The sequence below is a fragment of the Canis lupus genome, chromosome 37, assembly GCF_011100685.1.
Source record: "Canis lupus familiaris isolate Mischka breed German Shepherd chromosome 37, alternate assembly UU_Cfam_GSD_1.0, whole genome shotgun sequence".
NCBI lineage: Eukaryota > Metazoa > Chordata > Mammalia > Carnivora > Canidae > Canis > Canis lupus.
This window is the reverse complement of record NC_049258.1, coordinates 10945763-10969687: the sequence shown is the minus strand read 5'-3', so window position 1 is coordinate 10969687 and position 23925 is coordinate 10945763. Positions and strand designations below refer to the sequence as shown.

At 41.0% G+C, this 23925-nt stretch overlaps 1 protein-coding gene across 8 annotated transcripts in view; it reads right to left on the bottom strand.

Moving 5' to 3' along the window:
• The window catches only part of KIAA2012 (uncharacterized protein KIAA2012 homolog), a 130067-nt gene extending 109872 nt beyond the window's left edge, over nucleotides 1–20195 (bottom strand). For 7 of the 8 annotated variants that reach the window (XM_038585384.1, XM_038585386.1, XM_038585381.1 and 4 more), the window contains exons 1-4: nucleotides 19662–20195; nucleotides 18212–18496; nucleotides 2909–3068; nucleotides 700–855 (exon numbers count right to left, since the gene is read on the bottom strand). In XM_038585384.1, coding sequence (XP_038441312.1) covers nucleotides 700–855; nucleotides 2909–3068; nucleotides 18212–18496; nucleotides 19662–19745 — 685 coding nt within the window. In that variant the 5' untranslated portion in view covers nucleotides 19746–20195. The remainder of the gene's footprint in view (nucleotides 1–699; nucleotides 856–2908; nucleotides 3069–18211; nucleotides 18497–19661) is intronic. The other variant, XM_038585389.1, reaches the window with a different exon arrangement.
• Between the last annotated feature and the right edge of the window lie 3730 nt (nucleotides 20196–23925).

Sequence of the window (23925 nt, the reverse complement as noted above, 5' to 3'; positions counted from 1 at the left end):
GGCAATTTCTGGCTCTTTTATTGTTTCAAGTTCCCAAGAATAACTTTGATAAGTAAAATCCCCATAGTACTGAACAGCTTACAGACAATTCACAATAATAATCTGCACAGTAATGAGGCAGGTCTTAGTACATTCATTACAGAGATGAGCAAACAGAAGCTCAAAGAGGTTAAGTGACTTGCTCAAGATCTTATATCTAGTAAGAAAGAGAACAGGCATTGCTCCAAAGCTTGTACTTTTTTTCTTATGATATTGCCACAAAACCATAGAATTAAAGAATGTTAGAGTAGAACAGGCCTAAGAAATCATCTAAAATCTAGAGTCTAGACCTGTACCACTTAATACAGTAGCCAATAGCCACGTGTAGCTATTTAGATATAAATTAATTACAAGTAAGTAAAAATTTAAAATTCCATTTCACAGCCACACTACATTTCAAGTGCTCAACAGCTGCATGTGGCTAATGGCTACTGATTGGCTATAGCACACATTATAGAATATATATATTATATTCTATATATACACATATATAATATATATCATAGAATAATCCATCATTTCAGAAAGTATCGTTGGATGGTGCTGGTCTAGACTCTAAAGACAATGAAACCCAGAATCCTTAGGTTTTATTTTTGGGAACTCCATTTTAAGTGTTAAAAATCCAAATATTTGAGATCTGGTCATAAAATCAACATGTACCTTGTTCAAAAGTTTTTCCTTGTTGAATCCAAAATGGAGGGAAGACAGGCAGGAGATGGTATTTTGGGGGTACACCTGAAAGATCCTGTTGTAGCCTGAGATTCTTTGGTACATTAAGTTGATTGTTCTGGAGCAGCACAGAATCCTTGATGTATCCTGAAGAGTAGGTCAGGAGTCATTGGTAGAAATAATGGTTGCTAGTTCAGAGGTCTTGGAGATAACTACAAGGTTCCCCACTTACACTAGTCTTGGCTTTGGACATTGCCCATTAAAGAAGACAATTAGAAAATGGGAGGGATTAAAAATCAGATAGAACCCATAGAAGGTTTTCTGTTCAGTGTCTTGGGTACTTCTGGTCCTGGGCCTCAAGTGTGCTTCTTCCACTTCACCATTCCCAAGAACTGGGTCTCCCTGGTGGAAGAGACATGGCTGCTGCTTTGGGGTTGGGTAAAAGCCTCCTCCTGCTTCAAGAGGAGAATCCAAAGGTTTCTCTTGGATGTTATCCTACTTATTTCTGTAGGCCCCATGATTCTCAATTCAGTTATTCTACAAATATTTATTGGGGGCTTACCATGGCTAGGCATGGGCCCTTTTTAGAGGCACTAATAGTCTATTGGAGAGACGAAGCTCTCCTTTGTTTAGCTGTGTGGCCCCAAATGTCACTGAGATATAAGGGCAGAAAATAGGGAGCTCAATATTGGCTGGAGTTGTCAGAGAAGCATTTGTAGAGAATGTGGGTCTGAAGTGTGTGGAAGTTATTATAGGGACAGAAAGACGGGACCAGAAAACATACTAGCCTCACAAAGGTAGTGAGCTCTGAGATGTGAGTCCCTGGCAGAGCCCTTTGGGCCAGTGATCTCGTACCACAGTATTGCTACTGTTCCTCCAGCTTGAGGGTCTCATTCTCAAGAGGTGCTTTGGTAATGAATTATGGCAAAGGGGCCCAAGAATGCACTCACACATGAATCTTTTCTTAAACTACACAATGTAGCCCTATGATTTCCATAGAAGGGTCTGAGATGTGTTTTGATGTTAAGTGGGGTTCTTATCCTTGAAGATGTTGGACCTGGCCTCTGAGGCAGTGGTCTGGTCTTTCCTCTGCCCCCACCCAATGATAAACATATCTTTGGTTAAGAGGCTTTTTCTCAGAAGTGTTAAATAAATGGAACTGCCTATAATGCTGGGCCTGCCATGAAAGTAAAACCAATTACTGGACAAAACCCACATCTCATTTTCCTTTAAGTCATCACTTACTGGGGAGAGAGCTGTTTTCTCTCCTTTCCCAAGGTAAACCTATAAAACAAGAAGCAAGTCAGTCTTCCTCTGGTCCTGTCTGTTTGTACTGAAGTAATGGCAAACACCCAGTGGGTGCTGGCAAATCCTATTTCTCACTCCTCTCATCCCCAACAGGTTTGCCAAATAAAATAGGAGATGTCCAGTTAAAATTGAATTTCAGAGAAACAGTGAATAATTTTTAAGCAAAAATATGTACCAAATATTGCAAGTTTAATTCTGTGTGTGTGTGTGTATGTGTGTGTGTGTGTGTGTGTATGTCTGTGCAGGTCTCTGTGTGTATGCATTAAACCTGGCAACTTGAATCCCCAGTAGTTTCCTGTTTTCATTTTTAAGCCTTTATAGAGTACATTTGAAGTCTCTGTTCAGCATAAGGGCAGGCCTTCTGCTGAAGGCCTAACATTTCTACTTCCTGGAGGATCTGAGATCACTTCAGAAGGCAACTCAGGAATGTTGGGGTGAATGTGGAGCTGGGGGTGAATATAGGATTTGCCTTCTAGTCCCAGCCCTGCTTTTGGCTGAATGATTTTGGATGTATTGCTTTGTCCCCCATCCCCAGGGCCTCTTTTTCCTTGTCTTGTAAAAGACAGAGATTGATCTGGAGGATCTAAAGTCTCTGAGTGGGGAAGGTTGGGAAGAAAGTTTTGCTTGGGATGTGGAGTGTGGAAGTCCTAAGAGGAGCTAGAGAGAAGGCAAAACTTCAGGTTGTATGTTCTTCTGCAAATGTGGGGGAGGATAAAGGGCAAAAGGTATGATAGAGGCTCTCAGTTCCCAAGCTTGAGCACCTTTGCCTTAACACAAAATTGTACCTGAAATTCTAGCATTTCAGGACTTGATGGAAAACACACCCTCACATCAGAATTCAAGGCAGGGCATCACAGGGTGTATTGGTGTATCCTCCCATTGCCCCACTGACCTGCACATTGGAGCCTGTACATGGTGTCAGGGGGCCATGTCTGCAAGAGGCCTCGCAGGTATCTCTTGGCTGAATACCCAGGCTGCATCTGCCGTTGGGCCTGGGTCTCTGGTTGGCTTCGGAAGTGGAGGTACGGTTGCCAGGCTCTGTCCTGTTCCCTCTGTGGGGACACCAGTCAGGAAACAGCATGGCTGCTGAGTCCTGAACCTCCCAGTGATACAGGCTGGTTAGCATGATCCTCCTGGATAATCTGGGAGCCTCCTGGAAGGTGCCTCAGGGCACCCGAAACAGATGCCTCAGCCAGCAAACATAAACCAAAAACCCACAGAGCAAAGCACTGAAAGGCCTCTGCAGATTTGCAGTTGGAAGGAGAAGGAGAAATGAGAAATTCCAGACCCCATCTTGAGACAAAGCCTCAGAAAAGAATAAGAACCTCAAAGAAAACACATTACTTAGTTCAGCCTGTGGAAATAATTTTAGTACCTTAAAAAGTGGTCCTGTAGGGCAATGGGAAAGTCAGCTCAACAAGTCAGCATCGGCAGTTAATGTTTGCAATGTGAATAATGGGACAAACTATGTTCATGTTAATGGGAAGCCTGGCATTTTGAAAATATCTGGCTCTGCTACATTTCATTTCAGCCCAGGAGAATTTTCTGGGAACCTACCTGCTAAAGTCAGTTCTACTGTATAAGGCATCATGGGGAATAAGTGTGAATATGAACATCTCACACTTAGCTGGGGATATATATTCTACAAAGAACTTTCACCTCATTATAATCCTTTAATGTGGGTGAGTTAATAATATAACTAATTAAATTATGCAGAACTCTCTAAGGATGATCAGTTAAGAACAAGAATAGCAAAGATGTGGACTTGTTTTGACATCTATCTGCCTCCCCCTTGTCCCTGTAGACATCACCAATCAATCATGCCATTCTTGACTGATGAACAGATTGTGATTTCAGAGTCCTTCTTTTACAAACTTTTAAAGGATTTATTTATTTATTTGAGAGAGAAAGAGAGGGAGAAAGAGAAAGAATGAGAGTGGGGGAAAGGAAAGAGGAAGAGGGAGAGACAGAATTCCAAGCAGATTTGGTGCTGAGCGTGAAGCCTGACACAGGACTTGATCTCATGACCCTGAGATCATGACCTGAGCTGAAACCAAGAGTTGGATGCTGAGCCAACTGAGGCACCTAGGCACTCCATTCTCTTATAAATTTTTTTAAAAATTGATGCATAATTTATGTATGATAACATGCACAGAGATAAAATGTTCAGTTTAATAAAATCTGACAATTGTATACACCTTTGTAACCACCACACAAAACAAAATATAGCCCAGAAATCTCCCTCATATTACTTGCTGGTCAATTTTTCCACACCCATCAGGTAATCACCGTTGTTGAGGTTAGTAAGCCACTGGCCTGGGTAACTTTGCTAAATCCTGCCGGAACTTCTCAAAGAAAAATGGTTAAATTTTAAAAAGTAAAGAAAAAAGAAAAAATATGATGGAAATAAAGAACCTGCTTAATGTGGAGAGAAAGGCGTTAGGTATTGGTTTCTTGCTCTGCTGGGCAAATCTATGGTTTGCTCCCGTTCTGATGTATTCAGGAGATCAAAATGCCACAGAAGGATAGCCTACAGCTGTAGCTGAGAAATCAAGACCACCAGAGACTCCAGCTAAAGAGAAGGCTGAGAAGCCAAAGTCCATAGGACAAAGGAATACATCTGCTGAGGAGAGAGAAACAGGTACCCAGGGTAGACATTCATTCATTCATTCATTCATTCATTCATTCATTCATTCATACAGTGTATCAAATAAGATGCCAGGCACTGGGGGAATAGGGACAAATAAGACAAACTGATAACTAACAAATAATTTGAGTAACAGAGAAAAGAAAGCATGGCTAATTATTCAATTGGCTGTATTCTTTAAGAATTTGTAAATTAAATGAATGTTTAGAATCCAAACAGAGCATCCAGATGTCTTTGAGGTCTGGATATTTTATGTGGCAGGTAGTTCAAATGCAAAAATATCCCAAATAATTCAGTCCCACATAAATCTTGAGGATTTTTCTAGAGGATAAGAAAGAATTATAGAGGGCAGCCCAGGTGGCTCAGTGGTTTAGCACTGTCTTCAGCCCAGGGCATGATCTTGGAGACCCAGAATCGAGTCCTGAGTTGGGCTCCCTGCATGGAGCCTGCTTCTCCCTCTGCCTGTGTCTCTGCCTCTTTCTGTGTGTGTGTCTCTCATGGATAAGTAAATAAAATCTTAAAAAAAAGAAAAGAAAAGAAGAGAAGAGAAAAGAAAAGAAAGAAAGAAAGAAAGAAAGAAAGAAAGAAAGAAAGAAAGAAAGAAAGAATTATAGAATGGGCAGTGGACGCAAAGTGACTCAAGTTCTCGTGCACTCCATTTTTTTCATTTGGTCACATAATAATCTTTACTGAGCATCTTCTATGTGCCGGGCGCTGTGGTAAGCCATGGAATATGAAGCCATTTGATCTAAGGCCTTTTCTGGGTGAATTGGAACTTCATTTCCTCCCTGAAAATCTTTGCTTCAAATGACTCCTCTCTGAATGAAACAAGACCTAGCCTCCTCTGAGAAGCTGTGGTCCCTATGTAGATGGCATTATGCACTGTTTGATCTGGACAAGAGCCCTTTGTTGTTTCCCATTTGTGAGTAGTTTTGAAGTATCAGCTTGGTTCTGAAGCTTTACTGGGCAACTTGGTAAATGGGGCAGAGAGTTACTGAGAAGAGTAGGGAATCTTTTGTCCTGGAATTTGGGGTATCTTATATATATATTTGCCTATACTTTGAGAGCTGATCTTGGACTCTGTGTTAGTTTCCTATTGCTGCTTTTTAAAAGATTTTATTTATTTGAGAGGGAGAGCAAGAGCGAGAGCGAGAGAGAAAGAGAGCAGAGAGTGCACACAGAGGGAAGGGGAAGCAGACTCTCCACTGAGCACAGAGCCTGAAGTGGGCCTCAGACCCACAACCCAAAAATCATGACCTAAGCTGAAACCAAGAGTCTGAAGCTCCACCGACTGAGCCACCCAGGTACCCCAATAATCTCTTAGTTTTAAGGCCATCTGATTAGCAAACTTTTTTTTAATTAATTTATTTATTATAGTCAGAGACAGAGAGAGAGAGAGGCAGAGACACAGGCAGAGGGAGAAGCAGGCTCCATGCACCGGGAGCCCGATGTGGGATTCGATCCCGGGTCTCCAGGATCGCGCCCTGGGCCAAAGGCAGGCGCTAAACCGCTGCGCCACCCAGGGATCCCTGATTAGCAAACTTAATTCCATTTGCAACTTTTATTTTCCTTTACCATTTAACCTAATATATTCATATGTTCCAGGGATTAGGACATCACATCTTTGGGAGTCATGATTCTGCCTGCCATGGGTTCTTTTCAGTTTTTTTCTGATTTTTCTTAGTAGTTTTTCAAATCATGCCAATGAAGTTGATTGATAAGTTTCTCATCTCATTGGATAAACTGATGCCCTGAGAGAGAAACCCAAGGCCTGTTTAGGGTTACCAAGGAGAGCAGTCAGGGTTAAATCTATTCACTCATTTCCAAGGTGTGGAATAATATGTTAAGTAGAAAAAAAGCAAGATACAAAAGAAGACATAAAGTACAGTTATAATCTCATAAAAGTATGTTTTATAAATGTATAATCATGGTGGAAAGACTGAAAGAAAATATATTAAAGTTCTAATAACAGTGGTAATAGGGAGTTGGGCATGAGATTACAGTCAGCTTTTTTTCTTTTCCCTTTTTTAAAAATAAAAATCCAGTAATATAGTTAGATTATATTAATAAATGGAAAACATGTTAAAATTATTTTATTGGACCCACCCTCTTCTCCTAGGTATAATCTCAATTCCTTCTCCAACATTATCCTGGACTTCTAACCACCAGAAGTAACTATAAAAGTTAAAAGGAGACAGAAGGAAACCAAGAAGGGAGTTTCTGAAACGGGGAAATAAGCCACAGCAGGAGGCTGTCTGTGATGGTTTCAGACTTCTCAGTCCTGCCTCGGCTTTGCCAATCAACTCCAGCTTTTGGTTTCTAATGAAATGAGTAATTGGTGTACAGAGTGGCCTGGTGTCCACACTCCACCAGAGTACTTGCCTTAATCTCTGGCCGGCCATGTTCCCAGTGCCCCCCCGAGGCCTCCAGATGCAGAGGAGCAAAGTGGACCCCCAGTACTTGTCCCCACCCATGTACTGGCTGTCCTGTCCACACTGCCCCAATGCTGGTCAGTGAGGGTTTTCAGAGAATGAAAGGATCCAGTGCAGGCTGTGCTCCTACTCAGCAGATACGGGGTGGCAGGGTGCCAGACTCCCCAGGAAGGCAAGAAAAGCCCAGGACAGCCAACTGCCATGTTACCACAGATGGTGGCCAGCCTTTGTGTGCAGGAGTCAACAGAGTAGAGAGAGAAGTCCAGAAATCCCAGGGCTGGCAGACAAAGCCCTTCACCCTTTGACCCTACCCACTTCTCCAGGTACATTTCCAGCTAGGAGTCATACCTATCTAATCACCATTTCTCCTGCTTGCTTTCCCCCTTAGGCCTTCACTTACCTGTAACTAGAAGGATTCTCTCCACTTATTTTTACCATAGGACTCAGGTCAAATACTACCTCCTCAAGACATGGTCACTCTAATCTGGTCCTTGTGCCCCCCTACTGGGTAGAGGTTATGCCCTCTCCCTGTCACACACTAGCAACTAATATGTTCACCCAACGACTATTCATTGAGCCTCTGACATATGTCAGACACTCTTCTAGGCACTGAGTAGTTAATAACTACTCAAATTGTTAGCTCAGTTGAATGAAAATCCCAAAAATGTCTGTACTTTCCTGCTGAACACCTGTGTCCTGAACTGCCTACTTTAGTCAAAAGTCCTTCCTCTGAGGAGGAACCACAGCTGGTGCCTCCTGTTTCTCAGTCAGGCTTGCTGGAGTCAGTGTGCTTGGGCAAAGGTCAAACTTTTACACAGAGGATGACCACCCATTGTCCTTGCGCCTGTGCAAGTGTGACTGGAGCCAGCCTTAGAGATACCAGTTAAGTGCAACTGGAATAGAAGTGGGGTTGGGATGGGAAGGGAAAGATGTACAACCACTTGCAGCTGTGCCTCAAAAGCCTTCTCCATCCCTAGCCTTTAATCAGCTTTGTGTAAACACTACCACTCTCAGCCAGCCATTTTCTCTGCAGATTAAATTTCTGTGATTCTGTGCAAATGATATTATCTCTCTCCCATATATCTTTGGTAACTGAATTTCCAGGGTATCAAACCATTAAAAATAGAATGGGGGCACCTGGGTGGTATACTCGGTTAAGCATTTGACTCTTGGTTTCCACTAAGATCATGATCTCAGAGTTGTGGAATTGGCCCCACATTGGACTGTGCACTCAGCATGGAATCTGCTTGAGATTCTCTCTCCCTCTCCTTCCATGTCTCCCATTCATGCTCTCTCTGTTTCTCTCAAATAAATAAATAAATCCTCAAAAAAAAAAAAAAAAAGAGAGAGAGAGAAAGAGACAAAATCATAAAGGTGGTCTGAATTTCTCCATAGTTGCAATGTTGTAATAGGGCTTGATTCCTGACCAAACCACTTAGCATCAAAGATTTGACAGCCATATGTCACAAAAACAAAGGTACAACAACTAGAATTGAAAACAAAAAAAATTAAGCTTCAGTTCTTATAAGAGCTCAGTCTGCCTGGGTTTGAATCCTAGCTCCATCATTTACTAGCTGTGTGACTTTTGGGGCATTACTTGGTCCATCTGTACCTCAGTTAAGAAACTGTCAAATGAGGATGATGAAAATACATATCCTACATGCAAAAAAATGAATTTGGACCATTACCTCATACCATATACAAAAACTAACTCAAAATGGACCAAAGACTTAAGCATAAGAGCTAAAATTATAAAACTCTTAGGAAGAAAACATAGGAGAAAAGCTCCATGACATCGGATTTGGAAATAATTTATTGGATATGACATGAAAAAAAGCAGGCAACAAAAGAAAAAATGGATAAGTTGGACTTCATAAAAATTTAAAACTTGTGCATCAAAGAATACCATCAACAGAGTGAAAAGAGAACCCACAGAATGGGAGAAAATATTTGTAAACCATGTATCTGATAAGGGATTAAAATCTAGAATATATAAAGAACTCCTGCAACTCAAAAACAAGACAAAACAACCTGATTTTAAGAATGGACAAAGGACTTGAGTAGACAATTCTCCAAAAAAGGCATATCAATGGCCAATAAAGACTTGAAAAGATGTTCAGTGTTATTTATTAAGGAAATGCAAGTCAAAACCATGAATAAATACTTCACAACCATTAAGATGGATTTTATTTAAAATAGCAAATCAAAACAGAAGATAACAAGTGTTGGTGAGGATGTGGAGAAATCGAGACCCTTGCGTGTTGCTAGTGGGAATGTAAAATGATGCAGCTGCTGCTATGGAAAACAATATGACAGTTCCTCAAAAAATGAAAAATAAAATTACCATATGAGCCAGCAATTCCACTCTGGGTATGTGCTGTAAAGAATTGAAATCAGGAACATGAACAATGAACAGATAGATTTTTTTTTAAAGTAATCTCTACACCCAACTGAGCCAGGCAGGTGGCCCAAACATATAGATATTTATGTATCATGTGTATAGCAACTTTATTCACAATAGCCAAAATATGGACACAATCTAAATGTCTATTGATTGATGAACGGATAAACAAAACACAGTCTATACATAGAGGACTATTATTCAGCTTAAAGGAAAAAAGAAATTCTGATACATGCTACAACATGAATGAACCCTGAAAACATTATGCTAAGGGAAATAAGCCAGTCACAAAATACTACAAGGATAATTACTATATGATTCCATTCAGATGAGGTACTTAGGGTAGTCAAATTCAGAGAGACAAAAAGTAGAATGATGGTTGCCAGTAGCTGATGGGGAGGGAAATAGGAAATATTGTTTATCAGGTATAGAGTTTTAGTTTTGCAAGATAAAAAAAAATTCTGGGGGTCCCTGGCAGGCTCAGTTGGTAGAATGTGTGACTCCTTTCAGGGTTGTAAGTTTGAGCCTCTTGTTGGGTGTAGAGATTACTTAAAAATAAAATCTTTTTTTTTTTTTTTAAAGATTTTATTTATTCACAAGAGACACAGAGGGAGAGGCAGAGACATAGGCAGAAAGAGAAGCAGGCTCCCCTTGGGGAGCCTAATGCAGGAGTCCATCCCAGAACCCTGGGATCATGACCTAAGCCGAAAGTGGATGCTCAACCACTGTGCCACCCAGGCGCCTTAAAAATAAAATCTTAAACGGGCCTGGGTGGCTCAGTCAGTTAAACATCTGATTCTTGATTTTAGCTCAGGGTCATGAGATTGAGCCCTGCACCTGCATCTGGCTCTGTGCTCAGTGGGGAGTCTACTGGAGATTCTCTCTCTCCCTCTGCCCCTCCCCCAGCTCATGCTCTCTCTTTCTCTCTCAAATAAATAAATCAGTTTAAAAGAATAAATATAAAAAAATAAAAGAATAAAAGAATAAATAAAATAAAATATTTTTTAAAAGTTCTGGAGATGGATGGTGGTAATGGTTATACAACAATGTGACTGTACCTACTGCCATTGAACTATATATTTAAAATTAATTTAAGTGGTAAATTTTATGTTACATACCTTATAAAGTTGTTATATATATTATATATATATATTTTAAGTTGTTATAAATTTTACAATACACCTTATAAAGTTGTTGTGAGGATTAGTATTTATAATAGTGATGGATATAATAGTGTTACATACGTGTTAGCCATTATTATAAATATTCTCGAACTATTGGTTATATAAGGGAACCAATGGATGAAGCACATAAAGCCTAGAAAAATAGATGTCAACTGGATCATATATATGGCTGACTATGAACATATTACTGTAACCCAGACTGATTTTGATGAAAATCTGATTTGCTTTCCTAGAATTGTAAGGGTTTTAAGGAATGTTTTGGAAGACCCAGATGCCTTCTTAAAAAATGCCGCTAAAGCAAGAGAAATGCTGCTTTTCTCTGGAGCATGTGGAATGTTCAAAATCAGGCCCTTTAGGGTTTAGGAGTGGGGCTTTGGAATCAGTTGCCTGGGTTCTAATCCTAGCTCCACCCCTTAGATGTGTAACTTTGGGCTTAATTAACTTCAAGCCCCAGTGTTTCCTCCTACAAAATGGAGGGTAAAGTTAGCACCCACCTCATAGACTTGTGCAAATTGAATGAGGATATATAGATAAAATGCCTGGTGTACACTTAGCACTCAATAAGAGCTAGCTATTATTGACAAAATCTTTGATTTCATTGTCATGGTTAAACCATGATTCATTCTTGATCTTTCCTACTTCTAGCTTTATTAAAGGCTCTAAGTATAACTGCTCAGGAGCTGCTCAGATGGAGGACATTTGGTAGAAAGGGTACAGTCAAGTCACTCTGTCTGTCAACCCTTCACTGCTTGATACTTTGTTGATAGCCATCAGAGCACTGAGCCCTTCTTAGGAACACCATCAAACAAGTAGCAACTTATTACAAAGGGAACTTCCTCCTGATCTTGGGGGCTCAAAACATAATTTATAATTCTACCTACTTTTCTGTATTTTTCTATTTTGTATGACGAATCATTATGTATAGGACAGGAAAATAAACCTTATTCAAAAAGCATACTTCTCACAATATTACTTGATAAAACAGTACCCTGAAGGTGTCTTCATGTCTTGAACATTGGCTGAAAACACTAAATAAACACTCAAGGCTACATTTAAGAGCCTTGAGTATTGAGATATGGAGAAAAATTAGGCAATGTAGAATGTGTAGGGATATATTCATTGGAAGAAGGTTGATACTACTCTTAAATGTAGCCACATTTATAAGGGAGATGGCAGGAGCAATACAACCTTAAAATCAACTATAGTAATCTAAATCCTATTTATCCCTCAATGGGACAGAGAAATGGGATGATTTGTGAATTGAATTTTTGAAACAGGGCAGCCCCAGTGACGCAGCGGTTTAGCGCCGCCTGCAGACCAGGGCGTGATCCTGGAGACCCTGGATGGAGTCCTACGTCAGGCTCTCTGTATGATGCCTGCTTCTTCCTCTCCCTGTGTCTCTGCCTCTCCCTCTCTCTGTCTCTATGAATAAATAAATAAAATCTTTAAAAAAATAAAAAGAATTTTTGAAACAAAATAAAAAAAAAAAGATTTATTTATTTGAGAGAGAGCTTGAGCAGAGGGAAGGGCAGAGGAAGAGCGAGAGGGAGAAGCAGACTCCCTGCTGAGCCAGGGAGCGCGATACGGGGCTTGATCCCAGGACCCCAGGATCATGAACTGAGCAGAAGGCACATGCTTAACTGAGCCCTCACTCAGGCACCCTGAAACAAATTATTTTTAATATGCTATTTAATCAATGTTCCATTGTTGGACCTTTAAAAATAGGGATCCCTGGGTGGCGCAGCGGTTTAGTGCCTGCCTTTGGCCCAGGGCGCTTTCCTGGAGACCCGGGATCGAATCCCACATCGGGCTCCCGGTGCATGGAGCCTGCTTCTCCTTCTGCCTGTGTCTCTGTCTCTCTCTCTCTCTGTGTGACTATCATAAATAAATAAAAAATTTTTTAAAATGTTTAAAAATATTACCAGATTTATAAAATTCGAGAAGTAGAATAAGAGGGACACCTGGGTGCCTCAGTTGGTTAAGTGGCTGACTCTTGGTTTAGGCTCAGGTCATGAATAGGCTTCGAGCTCCACAGGGAGTCTGCTTCTCTTCTCCCTTTCCCTCTGTCCCCCTGCAAATAAATCTTTAAAAAAAAAAAAAAAAAAAAAAAAAGGAGGATGCCTGGGTGGCTCAGTGGTTGAACTGCTGACTTTGGCTCAGGGCATGCTCCTGGGGTGTTGGGATGGAGTCCTGTATCAGGCTCCTCATAGGGAGCCTACTTCTCCCTCTGCCTATGTCTCTGCCTCTCTCTGTGTGTCTCTCATGAATAAATAAATAAAATCTTAAAAAAAAAAAGAATAAAAAGTATTAGGGCACCTGGCTGACTTAGTCCGGAGAGCATGAAACCCTTGATCTCCAGGTTTTGAGTTCAAGCCCCATGCTGGGCATATAGAGCTTACTTAAAACAAAACAAAAAACATGAAAACCTCCCAAACCCCATACTCTTTGTACCCAAATAAAAATTAAAAGTATTTTTTTAAAAGACTGGGAAATACTAAAACAATGTGAAAATTCTTTAATATTTCTGATGATTTGAGGGGTATTTGATGAATCTGCTATGTTTCAAGAGAATCATTTATGACTGTTATTTAGATACTGCCCCAAATTATGGTTATTTATGTTTTATAGTTATTTGATTTCTAAATAATGGAAAGATGATTGTATTAAAGCCCTCAGGAAAAAATGGTTACCACTTTGGGAATGTTTTAACAATATTTTCTTAAAGAAAAAAAGCAACATATTGTGTGTATCTAGAAGTTTGAGAACTATGACATCTAATCTCTTGACTTAGCACTTGCCTTTGCTCATTAGGAGCTGGACTATCAAGAAAGTTAGAGAGTAAGTGTATGTTGAGCTGTAAAACCTACTGCCACATGCATGTCATTATATCCATATATGGAACTGGAAATAATGTGAGGTGGTTTAAAAACTTAATTGCACCTCCCTGTGATGGGTTCTAGCATCACAGGTGTGAATGAGCTGGAATTTTGCAGGTTTCCTGATTCAGAATTTAGCCAGTATAGATCCTTCTGTAAGTAGCACTACCCTGTCTGTCTCCTATCTCTCCTTCCCTCTGCTCCACATCCCCATGTTGATTGTTGGTTCTTTTACTTTGAGTGTGGTGTTTTTAATTCTTGAACTATATAGTATTTGGACAATGAAATACTGACCCTGAGGAATAGATGGTGTGGTTATTGGTGAGCTTAACTTACAGCACTGTTTCTATTTCATTTCCCTTCCTGATCCCACCTGGCTCCCTAGGGTCAACCTCATTCTATCACTGCCATCTTCTTTCAAAGGAACAGATTTTTACTTTTTAAATAGATTTTTACTTTAAAAATTTTTAATTTTATTTTTTAACTAGAGGAAATCTATTTTAATTACATATATACAGGGAATCATATCAACATGAGGATTCCCTGTAGACCTTTATTTTTAAAATTTCATGACTTAAAAAATAATGTTTGGGACACCTGGGTGGCTCAGCGGTTGAGCATCTGCTCAGGGCGTGATCCCGCGGTCCAGGGATCGAGTCCCACGTCAGGCTCCCAACATGGAGCCTGGTTCTCCCTCTGCCTGTGTCTCTGTCTCTCTCTCTCTCTGTGTCTCTCATGAATAAATAAATAAAATAAAAATGTTTGGTAAAAAGGTATGTATAAATAAAAATATGACTTTTAATTCCACCACCCATGGTTAAATGTTGATGCGTATTCTGCTTGTATAACTAATTTTTAAAAGTTGGGATTACATTAGAGAGGCAATGTTTTCTGTACTACCTAGTGTCGAATTCTGGTGTGATTATCTACATGGCTATATAATCTGTGCGTCAGTTTCTTCATCTCTAAAATGGTATAATGATAGTATACCCTCAGGACTGATAGGAATCACGTATAAGTAATATATAGAAAGTACTTAAAACAGTGGCTGAAACATAGTAAATACTAAGAAAATGTTAATGAGCTTAGGTATTTTTATTATATGAATATTACTTTGTAATTTGCTCTAAGAATATACTGTGGACTTTTCTCATGTTATTCATGACTAATGCGTGACTTTATTGCCTGACCCCAAATCCATTATATGACTGTACCATAATTTATTTAATCAATGTTTCATTGTTGGAGATTTATTATTTTCAATGTTTTGTGTAGCAATAAAATAATCTGTAGTAAACATCCTTGTGCATAAATTGTTGGGCACATCTCTGATTATTTTTAAGGCAAATTCCTATAAGTAGAATGTTGAATCAGAGTATTAGCTCTTTATAGGCTTTTGCCAAAATGCCCAGAAAAGTCATGTGAATGTGTGCTTCTAATGTATGAGACAGCTAGTTTCCCCATAGCCTTCCCAGCACTGGGTATTATGATGCAAAAAGCCTCTTGCCAGTCTGTAGCTTTCATAATCAGATGGTGGTCTGCAATTTACAAAGCTCTTCTCTTCTGAGCTGTTCGTTTCCTTTAATTCCAAACCCCTTCAAGTTCTTCTGTTTCAACCTACAATGTCCTCTAATCCTAAATTTCTGCTCTGTAACTATTATTTTCTTTCCCTTCTGATTTCCTCACACAATTTCCCTTCTGCCCTCTTTGGGGTAGACGACAGCATTCTGTTTTGTTTTAGGTGTGTGTTATAAATCTGGTAGGTAGGTACCACAGGAAGACAGGAACCTCCCCTCTTTACTGAGCCCAAGTTTAAGCCAAGATGAAGCCATCCCCAAATAGACTCTTCTACTTTATAAAGTAAAAATATCCCTGCTGCCTGAAATATTCAAGTGTCTGAGCACTGTGGAAGGTATTCTTATTCTTGACAGTAAGTTAGCCTACATAGCAGTGTCCAACCAGGAAAACAGAACCACTCTTAAGTATTTAAACACAGCAAAAATATAATTCAGGGAATTGGTTGCACAGGTGATTAGAGAGCTCGGAAGCCAGAAAGAGAGTGAGGCAACACTGAGATTGTAACATCAGAAAGCCAGCACCAAGCTTGTGCTCAGGGACAGAGGGAGGAGCAGGTGTAGTCAGCTGGAGGAACCTGGTGAGGAGCCACACTGGACCTGTCTGTTGGGAGCTAGGAGACAGAGATGATGCAGGTGTTTCTGACCACTTACAGATAGAAGGGAAGGGGAGAAATACCCTGGCTTTTCTATTCTCTCTCTCCAATCTCCTTTCAGTGTCTTCCACTGGCAACTAGAAGCTAGAAGCCAGTTGACACAGATGTTTATGGAATTATATATAGCCTGTGGTCAACCCCACTTTTGTGCAGAGCAAAGTAAGGTAAAGGTGAGGAAAGAGGAATGGATGTGAGGGCAAACAGGCAAAAGCCTGGTACAATGACATCTGGAGGCCTTTCCAGGCCCACAGACAATAGGGCAAAGTGCAAAGCATGCCTGCCCTCGAGAGGGAGACAATCCTGGGCTTGAGTTCTGCCTCTGTCATTTACTAACTCTGAGACATTGGCCAGACCACTTAACTCTTCTGAGCCTCAGTTTTCTTATTTATGAAAGGGGGCAAGAAAAACCATATGTCACTGAGTCACTGTGAGGATTAAATAAAATAATAGCCATAATATAATAGTAAGCATTCCACAATAATTGGTTTCCTTTCACTCAAGAATTTATGATTTTAAGAAAAAGGACAGTGAGCATTTGGTCACATACCAACTTATCTGTATTTTGAAGGAAGAATGAGGGGCATAGTAATCTTTTCTTTTGGAAGCTCTGCCTAGGGTGGAATAGGTGATAAGTTGCCCAATAATGATACTGGGAGATGATGTAAGAACCACTGAAAATATCCTACATGATCGATTTATTTATTCCACAAGCATTTATTTTCTAGAAATGATTTAGACATGGTCTCTGCCCTCAAAGAGATGGTAACAAATGGACAAAGAGATACATTGCAATGCATGATGGTATGGGAATGTTCACAGAGGAGAGAGCAATGGGATATCTTTACCTAGAGAAATGGGAGAAGGCTTCACTGAAGAAATGACATCTAAGCCATATTTTGAAGGGTAAGCAGGAGCTTTGAAGGGTAAGCAAGAGCATAGAAGCAGATGCGAAAGCATAGAGTCAGAAAATGGCACAGAATGTTTGGGGAACAGTGAGCTATTCACATGAGTGGGGTCTTGAGGGGTTCATAGTTAAGGTGGTGGTAAGAACAAGTGGCAGATGTGGGTAGCTTTGGAAAAGAAAGTCAGCATGAAGGGCCTGGTATAAGAATTTAATGACTATTATGTGGGGAATGAGAAGTCAGCAGACTTTTATTTATGTATTTATTTTTAAAAGATTTTATTTATTCATGAGAGACATAGAGAGACAGAGACATAGGTAGAGGTAGATGGGAGCCTGATATGGGACTTGATCCCAGGACCCCAGAATCATGACCCGAGCCAAAGGCAGAAGCTCAAACACTGAGCCACCCAGTGCCCCACCAGCAGACTTTTAAACTAGGGAGTAACCAGGGTGCGCCTGGGTGGCTTGGTTGGTTAAGCATCTGCCTTCAGCTCAGATCATGATCCGAGGGCCATGGGTTCAAGCCCCACATTGGGCTCCCTGGTCAGTGGGGACTCTGCTTCTCTCTCTCCCTCTGCCCCTCCCTACTTGTGCTCTTTGCTCTCTCTCATGCTCTCTCTCTCTCAAATAAATAAATAAAATCTTTTTTTTTTTTTTTAATTTTAGGTTTTTATTTATTTATTTATTCATTCAGAGAGAGCGAGAGAGAGGCAGAGACACAGGCAGAGGGAGAAGCAGGCTCCATGCCGGAAGCCTGACGTGGGACTCGATCCCGGGTCTCCAGGATCACACCCCAGGCTGCAGGCGGCGCTAAACCGCTGCGCCACCAGGGCTACCCAAATAAATAAAATCTTAAAAAATAAAAAACTAGGGAGTAACCCAGTATTTATAACCTAGAATTGTATAATTCTTCCCAGACTCTCTCAATGGCTTCAGCCAAAGGACTGATGCATGCAGTTACATCAAGCAGGGGACATGTGGACATCTCCTAAGACATTAGGAAGTATGAATCAGAAAAATGATTATAGAGGTTTTCCCTTAATATTAAATTCAGAATGGAAAAACTCATTAACTTCTCCTGCAGATGCTGAAGGGCTCAAGGTAAATATTTAAAATGTTCTCCCTCTCATTTCCACAAAGCCAAAAACATCAGAGGTGTGAGGATGATGCTTGTGGCTATGAGACAGGATTTCAAGGATTCTGATGAAATGTCTGCTGGCCTGGATCCGTCTGAAGCTGAAAAGGACTTTGTGTTACTCTAACAGAAAGGAAGATATGAGATAGTGGTAACACAGCCCCTGTTACCTTTACAGCCCTTTCAACATACATTATCTCATTTATGCTTCATGACAATGCGAAGCACATAGGGTCAAGAGTACAATCCCATCTGAGAGATGAAGAAATGGAGGTATTAGGGTTTCATACCCTCCCCAGGCCCTAGGAAGTCATAGCCAAAGCTACAACTGGATTTCTGGACATGCAGGCCAGAGCCTTCCCCAAGCCCAGGACTGCTCTGCCTACCTGTCTCCTTCCAAATGCCAGGATGGCTTCTTTAAGGTCCTGAAGAGTGTGTAGTTCAAGACCTGGCCTCTTCCTGTGGCCTTTGGGGCAGTAGGGGCCTCTTCTCCTCTCTTCGGGTGTCCATGCTGATATGGCTAAACCTTCTGAGTAGAGGATCAGAGCACCTTTTCTAGTACTGAACGTTTTAGGAAGAAAGAGGCTCCAGGTGTGCTGGTTGGCACTGCCCTTATCCTGCAGTTTGTTGACCAGGACATAATCTTCCGGGGACTTCCAGTTCAAGTAATCCTGCCATAGAAAGAAGCCACCTTGATCCCAGGCCCCTTTATAGCAACACCACCTGTACAAGGTGTTTGACATTTCTTTAGTGACTGTTTTTCTCTGAATTGCTTCCATGGTGTCACAGAACACAACCACTCTTAGCAACTGGTTTTGGTCTCCACATCTCAGAATCAGTAGAACCTAAGGCAGGGTTCTGATTTGCCCCATACAACTTTCAGAGCCATTCATGCCTGGAGGCTTAAATAGGCCAGTTAAAATTTCCTGGTATGCAAGTAAGTAGTCACAATTATCAAGGGCAGCAGATAACTTTGAAATTAGAACTGGACTAGCTGGCAGTTTAAATAGGGGAAAACCATTCATTCCAGCCATCACTTCAGCTGTACACAGGGAGAATGTCTATACATTCCAGATGCTATGTAACATTACCTAATTTGGCTATTTAGGACCCTATAAAGTAGTTGCATATCTTGTAAGTAAGTAAATGCCATTGGCCACAGAGGTCCTTTGAAACTTTATATGTCTTTTAATATAGCAAAGGTCAAATATCATGACAAACTACCATGACAATGGGAATCTCTATGTGATCCAAAAATTTTCAAAGAACCCCACTGGATTTCTTATTCCTGGCAGGGTTCAATGAAATAAAATTCCAGTACAAGGGAATGTTGCCACCTCTTTAAAATCTTCTAAAAGGGGATTTTTTAAAATGTTTTTATTTTTTGCCTCTGTTAAGTATGAGTCTTCTGGGTTGAATTCCAAAAAGTTTAAGGAAGCCATCGAAATGGCATGAACATACACAGCATTCCAGCCACAGAGCACAACTTCTAAAGACCAAACAGCCATCAACTTGCCTAGAACCCAGGTGGAAATTCTGGTCTTGACCCAAACCATCTGAATTCTAAACAATCTGGAATCTCCTTCAGTCTAAAGCAAATGAGGCTGTAAGTCAGTGTGCAAGGAGAAGGAAGAGGGTCCCAGTGGCAATATGGATGTGCAAGCAAACTTCCTTATTTTCTTGAGTTTTACCAAGGAGGAAGGAAAGTCTGTTGGCGATTCCCACCAACCTCCCTGACAAACCAAACCAAAATACACATGGCTCAGCCCCAGGTGGAAAAAGAGAGCATTCCTCTCCCGCCCCCCAAATCTGCCTTTATTCAGCTATAAGACTCACCTCTGGTTCAAAATAGACTTCTAGCTTCTGTTTGTTCTGGACCAACTTCCCATGTCCCCGGCTCAGGAGAGAGAGCGTGAACATGTTTCCCTTCTGACCACCCTCCTCAAGGGTAGTTCATCTTGGTTTTGAAGGCTGAAAACTGGTCACACCTCAAGATTTCCTGAGCTCAGCAGTGAGCCCAAGAAGACCACAAACACTGGGCCTTTTATTAAATACATTTTTCCTTCGTACAGCAGCTTCTTAATAACAACCAGCCACACAGTTTAGACAGTGTGTGTCTTTGTCGGGAGAAAAAATAAACCGCAAACCCAGACTCCTCAAGCTCTGGATTGTCTACTCTCTGGGCAACCTCTCTCTCTTCTTCGCCTGCTCCTTCCTTGTTGTCCCTTAGTCCTGTTGCTCTGTTACCGGGCCGTGTGCATCTACAGATCTGGGCCACTGCACCATCCTTCTTCTCATTGTGAGCGGAGGTTGTTTCCTGGTTGCTATGGCAGCACAGGGACGTGAAGTCTCTGAAACCAGCCTAGGCAAGGCAGAGACTGCTGAGGGCAGTGTTCACACACTGGGGGGGAGGGAAGGTCAAATGGACGTTTAAGGGACCAGGCTCAGATTTCAAATCCCAATTGCAGGAGCAGGGGCAAGGTTGAGATATTTTTTGTTAGAGTACTCATCTTGCTTTTAGGGGGTGTCTTCCCCTTTCTTCTGATATGCTAGCCTTTCCCCGTCACCTAACCATTAACAGACTCAGAGTAGTCGTCTCGGTCACCTTAAGCAACCTGTGACGTTTTCCTTGGCTAAATTCCAGCATCTCCTCAACTGGACATGAGGCCTTTTTATGGTAATTGCTGCTTTGCACGGGTGAGTGCAGATACTGGGAGTCTCCAGATTCCTTTGCGTATCTCATTCAGGCAACTCCCAATCTCCAGAGGGAGGTCCTTGGGAGAAGGGGGAGGGGGTGCATTTTGGTTGTCACTATGACTGGGGACCACTGCTGGCATTTAGCAAGCAGGAGCCAGGGATGCTAAATGTTCCGTAGTGTGTAGGACTGTCCTGCATGATGCAGAATTTTCCCACTTTGCTTACCAGTAGCACCCACGTGGAGAAACACAGCTACAGGCTAGGCTGCTTGGCTCTCTCCTTGATGCTGACACTATGAGGGCAGGATGAGGGGAAGAGGGACAAGAAACCAAAGGAGCCTTTTGCTGGTGACCTAGAACCCTGCTTTGGCCCGGAAAACCAACCTGCCCTGTCGTCTGCCAGCTGAACCTCCATACAGCCTCGTGAGAGTGCCCCCTGCTGACCTTCAGGATGAAGTACAAGGGGCTACAGACCCCCTTACCTTTTAGATCTCCCTCTGTGGTGGTCAGTCTTCCAGGAGGTAGGTTCAAGTCTCCTGAGAAAGAAATACAGGTCATGCTATATAATTAGATTGGGTCTATCATGGAAAATTAGGACATTGAATGTAGAGGTTCAAAACTGAATTTATGCAAATTCAGTGGATACCACTTCAATACTCATTGGAATGATGGTTACTAAAAAACAAAACAAAACAAAATGCCAAGTGTTAATGAGGACATGAAGAAATTAGGACCCTGTGCACTATTGGTGGGAATGTAAAGTGGTGCAGCCACTGTGGAAAACAGTATGGCAATTCCTCAAAAACTTAATACCTTATGATCCAGCAATTCTACTTCTGGGTATATAATCCCAAAGAAATGAAAGCAGAGATTCAAATAGATATTTAAATACCCCACGTTGGGATGCCTGGGTGGCTCAGTGGTTGGGCATCTGCCTTTGGTTCAGGGTGTGATGCCGGATTCCTGGGGTCGAGTCCCACATCGGGCTCCTTGCATGGAGCCTGCTTCTCCTCCCTCTGCCTGTGTCTCTGCCTCTCTTTCTGTGTCTCTCATAAATAAATAAATCTTTAAAAACAAATAAATAAATAAATACCCCGTGTGTATAGCAGTATTACTCAGAATAGCCAAAATATGGAAACATCAAGCATCCACCATCAAGCATCCACTGACGGATGAATGAACAAAATTGACTTATACGTATAATGGAATATTATTCAGCCTTGAAAAGGAAAGAAATTCAGACTCATATTACAGTATGGAAGAAACTTAAAGACACTATGCTAAGTGAAACCAATCACAAAGGGAAAAATATTATATGATTCCAATTATATGAGGTACTTAAAGTAGTCAAATTCATAAAGACGAAAGGTAGAATGGTGTTTGCCAATGCAAGTGGGAGGAGGGAATGGAAAGTTAGTGTTGAATGTTTAATCTTCAGTTTGGGAAGATGAAAAGTTCTGGAGATGGGTGGTAGTGATACAACAACATGAATGTATTTAAAGTCAATGAATGGTACATTTAAAAATGATTGAAATGATACATTTCATGTTATGCATATTTTACCACTATTAAAATCTTAAAAAAAAAAGAAAACTAAAAATTGAATTTATTGCTTTATAAGCTGAAGGCCAATTGGTCGGCATTATTGTGGAGTGAGCGCCTCATTTTAGCAGGTGAGACAAAATCTTACAAAATGAGAGTTCCAAATAGTTTACAGGATTCTTAAGCTACTGTTGCTCCCTCTCTTCCCTTTTGATATGCAAAAAAGATCCTCCAGAAAACTTGACTGAGAGAGATTCATGTTAATGATATATTATTAATTAGTTATAGAATATAATACATATTAATATATATCACCATACATGGTCCCTGTCCTCAAGGAGCACCGAGCAGGGTGACAAGACAGGCATGTATGAACCAGTACCTCAAAGGCGATGTGACGGATTTGATAATGGGGGTGGAGATGAGTAGGTGCTCCAGGAAAAGAGGTAGCTGGGTATTGTGTGATGATAGGCCTGTTTGAAGGCTATGAAAAAGAGGAGGGATATTTAAGGTGGACTTTAACGGACCACAGTGTATGGCAAGGAGGGAAGATGAAAGAGGATGTTGCAGGAGGCATGGACAGGAATGTTTGAGATCTCTGGGGATGGGGCAACATCTTTGGTGTGGCCAAGGCCACATCATGTGGGCAGAACTGCAGCTGGAGAAATAGACCAGCTGGCCAAGCCATGAAGGCCACATGTGTCCTGCTAAGGCACTTTGGACTTTATTCCTCAGGTTTCTTTGTTTGTTTTAGAAGGTGCAGGATTAGGAGAGGGGCAGAAAAAATAGATGTGAAGTGTTCAGATTCAGAATTAGATTGCTTAGAAATTTTTAGTAGTATTGTTTCAAACATTTTGGTCATTAAAATACATGTCATTTCCTAATCTTTGTGTTTTCATAGAACTTCAGACTTGAAATGGACATTAATGGTCACTTTGTTTTTGTATCTGCTTTCCTCAGAATGGTTCACAGGTTTGTAACGAGATTTATTTTGAATTTCAAAGGAAGAAACAGCCCCAATCCATTATTGAAAATTAAGTTACATGGAATATATCATAAAACATAGTAGTTCTGAGTAATTTATATGACATTAGTCCCACTTGTTCTGTAAACATAAAAGACTATGTAAAGTACTATAGCATTTGTTGTCTCAAACATTTCTTTATTTAGCTACTTCTATGCTGTGTTGTTTGTAGTGGGTAGTGAAACATGGTTCTTTTTACAGTAGGTTTAAGTGGATGAATTCTAGTAGAATTGATTTCTTTTTGTTTATTTTTCTGGTTTCATTGGCAAATAATTGACATACTTCATGCAGGTAGGTTTTTTAAACCAGGGGGTAATGGGATTCTATCAGGATTTCAGAACGATAACCCTGAGAATAGTATGAAGAATGGAGAGGGGGCACCTGGATGTCTCAGTCAGTTAAGCGTCTGCCTTCAGCTCAGGTCATGATCCTAGGGTCCTGGGAATGAGCCCCGCATCTGGCTCCCTGCTTAGCAGGGAGTCTGCTTCTCCTTCTCCCTCAAGTAAATAAATAAAATCTTAAAAAAAAAAAAAAAAAAAAAAAAGAATGGAGAGAATGAGGGATGCTTATCTCATAAGCTTCTTGGAGAACTTTCAGGAACTTACAGCCTGGGCCAAGTTTCTCTTGGATTTAGTCAAACCTGCTCAATTGGTCTTTGAGTGAGACAGAGAGGGAGCAACTCCATACCAACTGCAATAACATACCAATGTTGCTGTTTTGAAAATGCCATTGCTCAGGGAGGAGAATAAGCACAAGAGGGAAGTGCTTGAGGGATGGAGACCCGAATAAGAGCCACTACTGTTAACCGAGGAGTAACTCCAAGTTTCTCCAGTGGAAT